The following is a 15,831-nucleotide window of genomic DNA, read 5'->3' as shown; positions in this document are numbered from 1 at the left end:
TTTACTAACTAGACAAAAGAAGAGGAATGGTTTTACAAAGCTGAGAGGAGACACCTGCTTTCCTAGACTTGATAGGAGAAGTGGTTTACGAGTACTGCAGAAAATACCTGGTTTATGAGGACCAAGTAATGAGCCTGGTGTCAAAACCTCCATCTCTGCTTTCCAACATCCAACTTTTCGAAGCTATAGTACCGCTCTCAAAGAAGGATTGTACTTTTCTCAAACTTGTTCTTTCAGGGAAACCCCTTCAACAGAGGTAAGGTGAAGAGAGCTGTCCGGTGTGCTGCTTCTCGTTGCCGCAGTCCTCTCATCACCTTCTCCAGGGTGTGTGTGTGTGTGTGTGTGTGTGTGTGTGTGTGTGTGTGTGTGTGTGTGTGTGTGTGTGTGTGTGTGTGTGTGTGTGTGTGTGTGTGTGTGTGTGTGTGTGTGTGTGTGTGTGTGTGTGTGTGTGTGTGTGTGTGTGTGAGTTGTCTGCGCTTTGTGGCACAGGATGTCCTCGTTAGCCGCGTTGGCTGGGGTGTTAGCGTTGCTTCTCGCTGGGCTGCAGACAGGATGTGGCTCCCCTACTGTAGCGGGATCACTTGCGGCGGTGGATGGGGCTACACGGGGACAGGAGCAGGGGCTGGTGGAGGAGATCCAGGTGACCCCCTGTCCTTCCTGTGTGCTGGCCCAGATGAGGAGGGATTACCTGGGCTCGGATCCGGGTTATGTCCCGTCCCCTCCTGGATCTGAGTCAGCATCTGAATCGGCTTCGGCCCAGACTTCGGCTCAGAATTCGGCTCAGACTTCGGCCCAGACTTCGGCTCAGACTTCGGCTCAGACTTCGGCTCAGATGGACATGGTGGAAGCGGTGAAACAGCACATCCTCGACATGCTCCATCTCAGCGCGAGACCCAACGTCACCCACCCGGTGCCGCGCGCCGCCCTGCTCAACGCCATCAAGAAACTACACGTTGGCCGCGTGGGCAAGGACGGCAGCGTGGAGATCCAGGAGGAGGGGCAGGGGGGCGGCGAGGGGGCGGCGCCGCCACCCGAGCCGCCCTCCGAGATCATCACCTTTGCCGAGCCAGGTGAGTGTAGCATTTTATTTATAGTGTATTACTAGGTACTAAGAAATTACATGGTAAAATGTTAATTATACTTTCTAGTTTTGTTTTGGTTGATTTAAACAAACACCACTCGGTAGTGGTAAGGTACATGTTAGTTATTACTCCTGTTGAATGTTTTGAAAAAGAACCAGAAATGACCAACTGTTGTCTCTTCATTAAACACCGGTAGTAAACAAGCTTCCCAAGGGGTTCTTCGGCTGTCCCCTATAGGATAGAAACATACAGCAATGTCTATGTTGCTAGCCCAGAGGAGAACCATTGTTTGTTCAAGGTAGAACCCTTTCGGGGTTCATGTAGAACCCTCTGTGGAAAGGGTTCTACATGGAATCCAAAAGGGTTCTACTTAGAAGGAAAATTGTTCTACCTGGAACCCAAAAGGGTTCTCCTATGAGAACAGCGGAAAATCCCTTTTAGGTTCTAAATAGCAGCTTTTTGTCTAAGCGTGAAGTGTAAGATAACGTGCTGCCTGAAACCCACTCTACCTGAAACCCACTCTACCTGAAACCCACTCTACCTGAAACCCACTCTACCTGAAACACACTCTACCTGAAACACACTCTACCTGTAACTCACTCTACATGAAACACACTCTACCTGAAACACAGTCTACCTGAAACCCACTCTACCTGAAACACACTCTACCTGAAACCCACTCTACCTGAAACACAGTCTACCTGTAACCCACTCTACCTGAAACCCACTCTACCTGAAACCCACTCTACCTGAAACCCACTCTACCTGAAACCCACTCTACCTGTAACCCACTCTACCTGAAACCCACTCTACCTGAAACCCACTCTACCTGAAACCCACTCTACCTGAAACCCACTCTACCTGAAACCCACTCTACCTGAAACCCACTCTACCTGTAACCCACTCTACCTGAAACCCACTCTACCTGAAACCCACACTACTTGTAACCCACTCTACCTGAAACCCACTATACCTGAGAACCACTCTACCTGAAACCCACTCAACCTGAAACCCAAACTACCTGTAACCCACTCTACCTGTAACCCACTCTACCTGAAACCCACTCTACCTGAAACCCACTATACCTGAGAACCACTCTACCTGAAACCCACTCAACCTGAAACCCAAACTACCTGTAACCCACTCTACCTGTAACCCACTCTACCTGAAACCCACTCTACCTGAAACCCACTCTACCTGAAACCCACTCTACCTGAAACCCACTCTACCTGAGAAACACTCAACCTGAAACCCACTCTACCTGAAACCCACACTACATGTAACCCACTCTACCTGAAACCCACTCTACCTGAAACCCACTCTACCTGAAACCCACTCTACCTGTAACCCACTCTACCTGAAACCCACTCTACCTGAAACCCACTCTACCTGAAACCCACTCTACCTGAAACCCACTCTACCTGTAACCCACTCTACCTGAAACCCACTCTACCTGAAACCCACTCTACCTGAAACCCACTCTACCTGAAACGCACTCTACCTGAAACCCACTCTACCTGTAACCCACTCTACCAGTAACCCACACTACCTGAAAGCCACTCTACCTGAAACCCACTCTACCTGTAACCCACTCTACCTGAAACCCACTCTACCTGAAACCCACTCTACCTGAAACCCACTCTACCTGTAACCCACACTACCTGAAACCCACTCTACCTGAAACCCACTCTACCTGTAACCCACTCTACCTGTAACCCACACTACCTGAAACCCACTCTACCTGTAACCCACTCTACCTGTAACCCACACTACCTGAAACCCACTCTACCTGTAACCCACTCTACCTGAAACCCACTCTACCTGAAACCCACTCTACCTGTAACCCACACTACCTGAAACCCACTCTACCTGAAACCCACTCTACCTCTAACCCACACTACCTGAAACCCACTCTACCTGAAACCCACTCTACCCACTCTACCTGAAACCCACTCTACCCGAAATCCACTCTACCTGAAACCCACTCTACCTGAAACCCACTCTACCTGAAACCCACTCTACTTGAAACCCACTCTACTTGAAACCCACTCTACCCGAAACCCACTCTACCTGAAACCCACTCTACCTGAAACGCACTCTACCTGAAACCCACTCTACCTGAAACCCACTCTACCTGTAACCCACTCTACCTGAAACCCACTCTACCTGAAACCCACTCTACCTGAAACCCACTCTACCTGTAACCCACTCTACCTGAAACCCACTCTACCTGAAACCCACTCTACCCACTCTACCTGAAACCCACTCTACCCGAAATCCACTCTACCTGAAACCCACTCTACCTGAAACCCACTCTACCTGAAACCCACTCTACCTGAAACCCACTCTACTTGAAACCCACTCTACCCGAAACCCACTCTAGCTGAAACCCACTCTACCTGAAACCCACTCTACCTGAAACCCACTCTACCTGTAACCCCCTCTACCTGAAACCCACTCTACCTGAAACCCACTCTACCTGAAACCCACTCTACCTGAAGCCCACTCTACCCACTCTACCTGAAACCCACTCTACCTGAAACCCACACTGCCTGAAACCCACACTGCCTGAAACCCACTCTACCTGAAACCCACTCTACCTGAAACCCACTCTACCTGAAACCCACTCTACCTGAGAACCACTCTACCTGAGAACCACTCTACCTGAAACCCACACTACCTAGAGAGAGATAGACAGAGAGAGAGCCAGAGACAGAGAGTGCGAGAGACAGAGAGACAAAGAGAGCGACAAAGAAAAAGAGAGACAGAGGGAGAGAGAGAGAGCTATTGGAAAGACACCACAAAAAATCAAAGTAAACTTCAATGCTATTTGGCTCTAAACAGACAGTAAGTACATGGTGGCAAACTATCTGACCACTGTGACTGATAGAAAACTGAGGAAAACATTGACTAGGTACAGACTCAGTGAGCACCGTCTGGTTATAGAGACCGGTCGTCACAGACAAACCTGGCTGCCCAGAGAGGACAGGCTGTGCTCACTCTGCTCCAGAGGAGAGGTAGAGACAGAGGTGCATTTCCTACTGCACTGTGACAAATACTCAGACCTAAGAGCATATTTCTTTCCCAAAATTATAACTCAATACAAAGAATTTGAAACTATAAAAGATGAAGAAAAAATCAAATATTTATTGGGTGAAAAGCCAAAATGTGCAGTTTTGGCAGCCAAATATGTGTCCTCCTGCCACAACCTGAGGGACAGCCAGTGAAAAATGCAAAGTAATGTTGATAATATTTCCCATTTAGCTTAGTTTTGTTTTGTCTTTCATACCAGGTCATATGTCTTCTCAAGTCATATTGACACTGGTCTACTACTGTTGCTTTAATTTATTGTTGTTCTGATTAATATTGTTGTTGTAGTTGTTGTTAATGGTAATCCCATGTCCACTACTACTGTTATTATTGCTGTTGGTCCCACCATTTATTTATATATAAATATATATATATTTTGTATATATATACATATATATTTGATTTTTATTTTTCGATATGTATACTTTGACAATGTAAGTAATAACGAACTTACCATGTCAATAAAGTCAATTGAATTGAATTGAATTGAATTGAGAGAGAGAGAAAGACAAAGTGAGAGAGAGACTGTATACTCCGACAAGTAGCAGAGAAGTAGCAGAGACACGTGTTCCCCAGCTGTGTCTCTCTCTCTCTCAAGCACTTTGTTATCAACGCAGAGAACTGCACTGTACAACTATACCCTAATGTCTCTATGTTCAGAGAGTAGGCACTGAAAGTAGACCAAGTAGTTGGATTTCAGGCCTCGGTTTTCATCATTTTACAACAGCGGGTCATCAAAAGGCACCAGCCAGAAGGTTGGTGAGTAAAACCCATACATTTAGATAACTGCTTTCTGTGTGATGGTCCACACACAAAAATATGTTGCATAAAACGTAGATAATTGTTTCTAAATTATTATTATTTATCACTGCATCAGGGATAGATTTATACAGACGCTTCGGCTTTGCAGCCTTCTCGCTTCAGATACACTACATGACCAGAAGTATGTGGACACTTGCTCGTCGAACATCTCATTCCAAAATCATGGGCATTAATATGGAGTTGGTCCCCCCTGCTCCACTCTTCTGGGAAGGCTTTGCACTAGATGTTGGAACATTGCTGCGGAGACTTGCTTCCATTCAGCAAACAAGAGCATGAGTGAGGTCGGGAACTGATGTTGGACGATTAGGCCTGGCTTGCAGTCGGCGTTCCAATTCATCCCAAAGGTGTTCGATGGGGTTGAGGTCAGGGATCTTGGCAGGCCAGTCAAGTTCTTCCACACCGATCTCGACAAACCAATTCTGTATGGACCTCGCTCTGTGCACGGGGGCACTGTCATGCTGAAACAGGAAAGGGCTTTCCCCAAACTGTTGCCACAAAGTTTGAAGCACAGAATTGTCTAAAATGTCATTGTGTGCTGTAGCGTTAAGATTTCCCTTAAGGGAAAAGGGCCTAGCTTAAAACCATGACAAACAGCCCCAGACCATTATTTATTCTCCACCAAACTTTACAGTTGGCACTATGCATTGGGGCAGGTAGCGTTCTCCTGGCATCCGTCAAGCCCAGATTCGTCCGTCGGACTGCCAGATGGTGAAGCGTCATTCATCACTACAGAGAAGGTGTTTCCACTGCTCCACAGTCCAATGGCGGAGAGCTTTACACCACTCCAGCCGACTCTTGGCATTGGACATGATGATCTTGTCAGTTTGGAACTCTGTTTTGCAATTGAGGACAGACGATATTTCAGTGCTACGCCCATCAATACTGGCCGGTCCCGTTCTGTGAGCTTGTGTGGTCTACCACTTCGCGGCTGAGACGTTGTTGCTCCACTTCACAGTAACAACACTTACAGTTGACCGATGATCAGCTCTAGCAGGGCAGAAATTTTACAAACTGACTTGTTGGAAAGGTGGCATCCTATAACCACGTGCCACGTTGAAAGTCACTGAGCTCGTCAGTAAGGCCATTCTACTGCAAATGTTTGTCTATGAAGATTGCATTACTGTGTGTTCGATTTAATACACCTGTCAGCAACGGGTGTGGCTGATATAGCCAAATCCACTAATTTGAAGGGGTGTCCACATACTTTTGTATATATATATATATATAGTGTACATCAACCACGTTCTTATCTAGTGTTGGAAAGAATTGTCATATCCAGGTGTGAAGTGGGTGAATCGGAGATGATATCAGACAATGATGCCAAAACCAGCAGCAGGAAAGGTTGAATATAATGCATCGGAACGGCAACATGTACCCATGTACCCCAGCACGCCGTCATGAGGGGGGCGCCAACCCAATGAGGGGGGCGCTCCCATTCTGGAGGCTTTTCCTGATTGCGGGTCGGCCATTGTATACTGCAAAGCGGTGCAACAAGCGTGTAACAAGCACATTCTTGCCTGGCTTGTTTGCTTACATAAATGTGCATAATGGCTTGGCACTATAAATAACCACCCTTTTGAATGAACCTTCGATTAAAGAAAGGGCCAATAATGAGTTGGCGGAATTAGGGGGGGGGGGTTAACGATTGTGTGTGGGGGGGGGGGGGGGCATGGAGGCGAGTCGGAGGGCTCCAGGCCGTGTATAATCACTTCATTCATCCAAATATGAGCCCCAATAATTACTTTAGGCTGTGTGGAAGCTATATGTGGAGATGGGGTTGGATGGAGAGGTCTTTAAAAGAGCCTGAGCAAAGTGAGAGAAGGATATGGAAAGGGAAAGATATGGGAGGATGGGAGGAAGGTGGGAAAGGAAAAAAGAGAGAGGGAAAGAAGAAAAAGAAAAAAGAAAAGAGAAAGGGAAAGAACAGAGAGATAGAGGACTAGAAAGGGAAATAACAGAGAGATAGAGGACTAGAAAGGGAAAGAACTGAGAAAGGACTAGAAAGGGAAAGAACTGAGAGAGGACTAGAAAGGGAAAGAACTGAGAGAAGACTAGAAAGGGAAAGAACTGAGAGAGGACTAGAAAGGGAAAGAACTGAGAGATAGAGGACTAGAAAGGGAAAGAACTGAGAGAGGACTAGAAAGGGAAAGAACTGAGAGAGGACTAGAAAGGGAAAGAACTGAGAGAGGACTAGAAAGGGAAAGAACTGAGAGAGGACTAGAAAGGGAAAGAACTGAGAGAGGACTAGAAAGGGAAAGAACTGAGAGAGGACTAGAAAGGGAAAGAACTGAGAGATAGAGGACTAGAAAGGGAAAGAACTGAGAGAGGACTAGAAAGGGAAAGAACTGAGAGAGGACTAGAAAGGGAAAGAGCTGAGAGATAGAGGACTAGAAAGGGAAAGAACTGAGAGAGGACTAGAAAGGGAAAGAGCTGAGAGAGGACTAGAAAGGGATAGAGCCTTACTTTTTTTCTTTTTTTTTTAGATGTAGCCGAATATATTTAGAAGCGTTTTTCATTCAAACTATTGTTTGTTCCCCGCTTTGTTTATTCATTCGTTCATTAGGAGGAGAAAAGGAGATAGAGGAGGAGAAGAGATAGAGAGGGTAGCGTATGAATGAATTGTATGAATGTCATTTAGTGTTGGAGGGCTTTTCTGTACATGCATATCCATGTGCCATATGAGTTGCTCCCGTTTCAATATATTTATGGTTTATGATGCCTAATTAACAACTAAAGCCCCCAAAGTACTGAATCATTTCGACCAACCTTGATAGACTGTTTGATGGTTGACTCTCTTTGTTTAGGTCAGCACCCACATGTCCTGTTTGTTTGTGATTAAATTCAATGAGATTCCCTGGACATGTTTCTCGAATACCGACAAAAAAACCACAGAGAACCAGCTATGCCTACCAGCACTGCCAGACAGACGCACAATTTGGTAATAGATAGTGAGAAAGTTGTAAAAAAATATATACACTGCTCAAAAAAATAAAGGGAACACTTAAATAACACAATGTAACTCCAAGTCAATCACACCTTTATGAAATCAAACTGTCCACTTAGGAAGCAACACTGATTGACAATAAATTTCACATGCTGTTGTGCAAATGGAATAGACAAAAGGTGGAAATTATAGGCAATTAGCAAGACACCCCCAATAAAGGAGTGATTCTGCAGGTGGTGATCACAGACCACTTCTCAGTTCCTATGCTTCCTGGCTGATGTTTTGGTCACTTTTGAATGCTGGCGGTGCTCTCACTCTAGTGGTAGCATGAGACGGAGTCTACAACCCACACAAGTGGCTCAGGTAGTGCAGCTCATCCATGATGGCACATCAATGCGAGCTGTGGCAAGAAGGTTTGCTGTGTCTGTCAGCGTAGTGTCCAGAGCATGGAGGCGCTACCAGGAGACATGCCAGTACATCAGGAGACGTTGGAGGAGGCCGTAGGAGGGCAACAACCCAACAGCAGGACCGCTACCTCCGCCTTTGTGCAAGGAGGAGCACTGTCAGAGCCCTGCAAAATGACCTCCAGCAGGCCACAAATGCGCATGTGTCTGCTCAAACGGTCAGAAACAGACTCCATGAGGGTGGTATGAGGGCCCGACGTCCACAGGTGGGGGTTGTGCTTACAGCCCAACACCGTGCAGGACATTTGGCATTTGCCAGAGAACACCAAGATTGGCAGATTCGCCACTGGCGCCCTGTGCTCTTCACAGATGAAAGCAGGTTCACACTGAGCACATGAGCACATGTGACAGACGTGACAGAGTCTGGAGACGCCGTGGAGAATGTTCTGCTGCCTGCAACATCCTTTAGCATGACCGGTTTGGCGGTGGGTCAGTCATGGTGTGGGGTGGCATTTCTTTGTGGGGCCGCACAGCCCTCCATGTGCTCGCCAGAGGTAGCCTGACTGCCATTAGGTACCGAGATGAGATCCTCAGAGCCCTTGTGAGCCATATGCTGACACATGCACATTTGTGGCCTGCTGGAGGTCATTTTGCAGGGTTATGGCACAGTGCTCCTCCCTGCACAAAGGCGGAGGTAGCGGTCCTGCTGCTGGGTTGTTGCCCTCCTACGGCCTCCTCCACGTCTCCTGATGTACTGGCCTGTCTCCTGGTAGCGCCTCCATGCTGGTAGCGCCTCCTCCGTCTCATGCTACCACTAGAGTGAGAGCACCGCCAGCATTCAAAAGTGACCAAAACATCAGCCAGGAAGCATAGTAAGAGTTGGAACTTAGCTAGCGAGCTAGTGGTTTTGGGCACTGATAAACAGCCTGTAGCTTGTGCTTATTTACGATATTTTTTCCAGCTGATGAGGAAGTTGTAGACGTGTTATTGTTCTCAGAAATCAGTCCTGAGAGCGCAGACAGATTTTCCTGACTTCCCAGACTTGACTAGACTGCATGCATATTTTTTTACATGATAAATACTACACCAAACACCTTAGTTAAGTGTAAAAAAGACATCTGCAAAAAACGTCTAAATTGTAATTACATATTTCTTAATTTATCCTAAATTAAATCAGACTATTTTAAGGAAGTGACTATTTTAAGGAAGTGACTATTTTAAGGAAGTGACTATTTTGAGGAATGGCTATGTTGTTGCTACGGTAACTCAGGGGGGGGGGGGGGACAAACAACAGTCTCTGCCAGGGTACAATATGTGATAATAACACACCCGCATCAAACCACACCGCCAAGACAACTCTCGTTTGTCTTCAGTCCTGGCCGCTAGCGTTTCTTAAAGAGCAATGAGGGTGTGTTGGAGATGTATGTCATTATGTGATGCACAACGTTGACCATTGGCCAGAGAGACTTCATGGTAGTTCTCTGTATTACATTTTTTTTCGAAAAATGTATTATAAGTGATATTAATATTCAATTCAAAAAAAAATATTAGGTGCAACTTGGTACAATATCAGACAATACATGTCTGGTATCCATGAGGCTATCCTAATATGGACATCGTACGCTTGTCCAATCACTGCATCTCCAGGACTCAATTCTACAGAAGTATTTAAAAAGGCTTATTAATGAAAGTAACTAGGAGGTTATTGTAAAGTGTAACCCGACTTACGACAATCTGCCCGTTGCTTTCCCAACTTAACAGATGCCAGAGTGACGGAGGAAGATAAATCCGAGCCAAACCTAGTCAGACACGACAGGCCTTGAACAAATGCATTCTTGTACAAACAGAGTATGGATTTGGAATAGATCGGACCTGTCCACGGTCAAAAGTACAATATCTCTCCTTTATAGCTCTATTTGATACATTGAATAAGCATTTGAATGTATTTAGAGAGGCTATAGGGCTTTTGCCTCTAGGGGTGCTCTTAAAACAAAAAGAAGTCCCCTAAATGGACAGACACACAGAAATTATATTATTAGACAAAGAGGGGCACACCTCCAGTCAGCAATTCCGTTTCTGTACAGCCTCTTTTAAACGTACTAGGTTTTATTTTAGTAGAGCCGACAAACAAACATGCGTTGCCAAACCGAAACGATTCTGGACATTTGCAGCGTTGCTGTCTTTGCGATGACTAAACACCCTTTCCCCTTTTCTCCTCTAGGCGACACTACATCCGCCGTGACCTTTGACATTTCCAAGGAGGGCAGTGAGCTCTCAGTGGTGGAGCAGGCCAACGTGTGGCTCTTCCTCAAGCTGGCCAAGGGGCAAGGGCGAGGCAAGGGCAAGGTGAACATCCAGCTTCTGCAGCGTCGCCGACAGAAGACCAAAGCTCCAGGCTTCACCGAGCCCCAGGGCGAGGAGGAGGAGGAAGAGTTGGTGTCTGAGAAGATGGTTGACACGCGGCGCAGCGGCTGGCACACGCTCCCCGTGTCGCACAGCATCCAGTCCCTCCTGGACACCGGTGGCAGCGTCATCGATCTGCGAGTCTCCTGCCCGCAGTGCACCGAGGCGGGCGCCACACCCATCTTGGTCCCCACCGAGGGCGAGCAACCGGGACGAGAGAGGGAGCAATCCCACCGGCCATTCCTCATGGTCGTACTGCGGCCCGGCACGGAGGAACACGCTCGCCGACGCGCCAAACGCGGCCTGGAGTGCGACGGAAAGATGCGCATCTGCTGCAAGCGGCAGTTCTATGTCAACTTCAAGGACATCGGCTGGAACGACTGGATCATCGCGCCGCCGGGCTACCACGCCAACTACTGTGAGGGCGACTGCCCCAGCCATGCGGCCAGCATCACAGGCTCCTCGCTGTCCTTCCACTCCACCGTCATCAACCACTACCGAATGCGGGGCTACGCTCCCTTCCAGAACATCCAGTCTTGCTGCGTGCCCACGCGGCTACGCGCCATGTCCATGCTCTACTACAACGAGGAGCAGAAGATCATCAAGAAGGACATCCAGAACATGATCGTGGACGAGTGCGGCTGCTCGTAAGAGACAGTGAAAGAGAGCAACATAGACTCATCATTAACAAGGAGACACTGTTGGGATGATAGGCCGTTTAACCCTTCAAACAAAAAAAACAATACCTTTTTTGGGAGTCATGTAAAAATGTGTTGACTGACTGATCCGTCAGTTTTGTCTGATTGCCCGACGGGAAATTGTGAAGTCTCTGTGGCACTTTCAGATAAAAAAAAAAGAGATACAGAATATATTTTTGGGTTGAATGGAGAGCAAAAGTGGGACTCATGTGATTCCTGCATCTCTGCACTGCAATGAACATGGAACAATTTTCCCTGAAAGAAAAACTATGCAACTGATCAAGTATTACCGTGTGATCTTTTTAAATATTTCTTTCCACATTATGGGATGTTTTGATGTATTTTTTAATTTGTATACAAGGAAGACTTTTTGATAAGTTTTTTGTTGTTGTTTTTTGTGTTTCAGTTGTTTTCTATTGTTACTGTTGAGAGATACTTGAAAGAAATAGGTTTGACCAGCTACTGGAGCCAAACACTTTTATAATTAATAACAAGTTTTATTATTATTATTATTTCTGAACTATTTTGTCTTTTTTACATTTTAAAAAATTATTAATGTTGAAATTTGCACTATACCAACATTCTTGCCAGCTTGATCACATTGACGGTAAGTGGCAATACACCAGAAATATGTAAATACATATACAGTATACATTACAGCTACAGACAGTCTCTCAAGCAAAGTAACATATGAAGAGGTTTTTTTCAAAAACTGTAAAAAAATATATATATATAAATGAGCTTTTATAGTTGAAAGAACTTCTGAAAGAAATTGGATTGGGTCCTAATCGTGCCGTGGAGTTGTTCAGTGACAGACGTGCATTTGTTTGAAATAAAATCAAATCAAGTTTATTTTATATAGCCCTTCGTACATCAGCTAATATCTCGAAGTGCTGTACAGAAACCCAGCCTAAAACCCCAAAACAGCAAGCATTGCAGGTGTAGAAGCACGATTTGTTTGAAATCTATCACTTGATGGTTTATTTTAGAGACAAACGATCATGTCGTTCAGCTAAACCTAGTACTGCGAGGTTTTACACAGTCAAATGTAACACATTCACACAGTCAACATTAGACAGATTCTAGAATCACACAGTCACACAGTCAACATTAGACAGATTCTAGAATCACACATTCACACAGTCAACATTAGACAGATTCTAGAATCACACAGTCAACATTAGACAGATTCTAGAATCACACATTCACACAGTCAACATTAGACAGATTCTAGAATCACACATTCACACAGTCAACATTAGACAGATTCTAGAATCACACATTCACACAGTCAACATCAGACAGATTCTAGAATCACACAGTCAACATCAGACAGATTCTAGAATCACACATTCACACAGTCAACATTAGACAGATTCTAGAATCACACATTCACACAGTCAACATTAGACAGATTCTAGAATCACACAGTCAACATCAGACAGATTCTAGAATCACACAGTCAACATTAGACAGATTCTAGAATCACACATTCACACAGTCAACATTAGACAGATTCTAGAATCACACAGTCAACATTAGACAGATTCTAGAATCACACATTCACACAGTCAACATTAGACAGATTCTAGAATCACACATTCACACAGTCAACATTAGACAGATTCTAGAATCACACAGTCAACATTAGACAGATTCTAGAATCACACATTCACACAGTCAACATTAGACAGATTCTAGAATCACACATTCACACAGTTGACATCAGACAGATTCTAGAATCACACATTCACACAGTCAACATTAGACAGATTCTAGAATCACACATTCACACAGTCAACATTAGACAGATTCTAGAATCACACAGTCAACATTAGACAGATTCTAGAATCACACATTCACACAGTCAACATTAGACAGATTCTAGAATCACACATTCACACAGTCAACATTAGACAGATTCTAGAATCACACAGTCAACATTAGACAGATTCTAGAATCACACAGTCAACATTAGACAGATTCTAGAATCACACAGTCAACATTAGACAGATTCTAGAATCACACATTCACACAGTCAACATTAGACAGATTCTAGAATCACACAGTCAACATCAGACAGATTCTAGAATCACACATTCACACAGTCAACATTAGACAGATTCTAGAATCACACATTCACACAGTCAACATTAGACAGATTCTAGAATCACACATTCACACAGTCAACATTAGACAGATTCTAGAATCACACAGTCAACATTAGACAGATTCTAGAATCAAATGTAACAAATAACTACTTTTTTCATATATATAAAGAACTGTACAAATGTTAAGTATGACATCAATACTTAAATACATGAAACAATACAAATCAGTAGTGTAATATGAGATGTGTATGTAAAACATTTACATTTGACCTTTTAGTAATTTAGCAGATACTCTTATCCAGAGTGACGTACCATTGCATTCATCTTCAGATATCTAGATGAGACAACCACATATCACAGTCAAATATACAGGATATGAACATTCCATTCCACCTAAACAATGGATATATATATATATATATACACTTAAAATATTTTAATGAAACATCTGAGAACAGTCATTTTTTTACACACACATGAAGGTACCCATAAACAATCATTTCTGATGTAAAAAAACACAAATGTGAAAAATTGGTGGATATAAAAAAAAAATTGGAAATAAACTCTTCATATACAGTACATACTACAGCTACGGAACATAGTCTCTCAATCAAAGTAACACACCAAAGATAGGAGCACCATTAGCTTTCAAGTTGAGCAGTTTACCAGAAGGACAATCTCTAATGAAACATCTCGATTAATATTCCTAACAACTAGTGATGACAAAGAGAAAAAAACACTCTGATGTAGGAACACCATGAAACTTACACTTAAAAGTCCTAAAAAAAAAAAATCTATTCCCGACGGTTAAATGAATTAGATTTTTTTTCCATCATTTTCTTTCTTCAACACTTATTTCACTGCCATTATCTTGTTCTAAATGATAAAACAAATTGAAATTGGAGAGCAGTCGTGTTGTAGACATGTAACCTATATGATAATTAACATACTGTATAACATGAAAATGTCCTAAATGACAAAATATATAAAGATCATTGAATGTGTTTTCATTTGGTTAATTATTCTTCCATTGGCAAAAGAGAAGACTCTGAAACATTTGGACAACATTATATACTCTTAAAGTTACTGAAAAATAAGGTGTTATTTTGCTTTGTTGTACAAATCACAAATGTCGCTTGTGGATATGTTTTTATATAATTTATTTGGCAGCAATTTTTTGCTTCACTATTAAACACAATGAGTTGTACAAGTTCTGTATTGTGTTTAATTTACATTTTCAGTTGTACTTTACCTCAAGCATCCCGGTAATGGATCAATAATACAGTTATGGAAACATCAGAATGCTTTACATTTTTTTTAATGGTTCTTCTAAACAAAAATATAAACGCAACAACAATTTCAAAGGTTTTACTGAGTTACAGTTCATACAATGAAATCAATAAATTGAAATAAATTCATTAGGCCCTAATCTATGGATTTCACATGACTGGGAATACAGATATGTATCTGTTGGTCACAGAAGTTTAAAAAAAAGATAGGGGCGTGGTCAGTATCTGGTGTGACCACCATTTACCTCATGCAGCATGACACATTTTCTTTGCATCGAGTTGATGAGGCTGTTGATTGTGGCCTGTGGAATGTTGTCCCACTCCTTTTCAATGGCTGTGCAAAGTTACTGGATGTTGTCAGGAATTGGAACATGCTGTCGTACACATCAATCCAGAGCATCCCAAACATGCTCAATGGGTGACATGTCTGGTGAGTATGCAGACCATGGAAGAACGGGGACATTTTCTTTTTCCAGGAATTGTGTACAGATCCTTGTGACATGGGGCCGTACATTATCATGCTGAAACATGAGGCGATGGCGGTGGATGAATGGCTCGACAATGGGCCTCAGGATCTCGTCACAGTATCTCTTTGCATTCAAATTTCCATCAATAAAATACAATTGTGTTTGTTGTCCGTAGCTTATGTCTGCCCATACCATAACCCCACAGACACCATGGGGCACTCTGTTCACAATGTTGACATCAGCAAACTGCTTGCCCACACAACCCCATACAAGCTGTCTGCCATCTGTCCAGTACAGTTGAAACTGGGATTCATCCGTGACGAGGCCAGTGACCATCGAAGGTGAGAATTCTCCCTCTAAATTTGGTTACGACGCTGAACTGCAGTCAGGTCAAGACCTTGGTGAAGACGACTAGCACGCAGATGAGTTTCTGACACAGTTTCTGACAGTTTGTGCAGAAATTCTTCGGTTGTGCAAACCCACAGTTTCATCAGCTGTCCAGGTGACCGGTCTCAGACGAT

The 15,831-nt window shown here is 43.9% G+C and overlaps 1 protein-coding gene across 1 annotated transcript in view; it reads left to right on the top strand.

Annotated features, from left to right (window-relative positions):
• Positions 1-14,710, top strand: part of LOC129823533 (inhibin beta A chain-like) — a 14,850-nt gene extending 140 nt beyond the window's left edge. Inside the window, exons 1-2 of the mRNA XM_055882327.1 lie at positions 1-1,070; positions 10,564-14,710. The exon at positions 1-1,070 is cut by the window's left edge and continues 140 nt beyond it. Coding sequence (XP_055738302.1) covers positions 491-1,070; positions 10,564-11,396 — 1,413 coding nt within the window. The 5' untranslated portion in view covers positions 1-490 and the 3' untranslated portion in view covers positions 11,397-14,710. The remainder of the gene's footprint in view (positions 1,071-10,563) is intronic.
• The last annotated feature ends 1,121 nt before the right edge of the window (positions 14,711-15,831 follow it).

The sequence above is a fragment of the Salvelinus fontinalis genome, chromosome 26 (assembly GCF_029448725.1).
Source record: "Salvelinus fontinalis isolate EN_2023a chromosome 26, ASM2944872v1, whole genome shotgun sequence".
Taxonomy (NCBI): domain Eukaryota; kingdom Metazoa; phylum Chordata; class Actinopteri; order Salmoniformes; family Salmonidae; genus Salvelinus; species Salvelinus fontinalis.
This window is presented reverse-complemented; position numbering and strand designations above follow the sequence as displayed.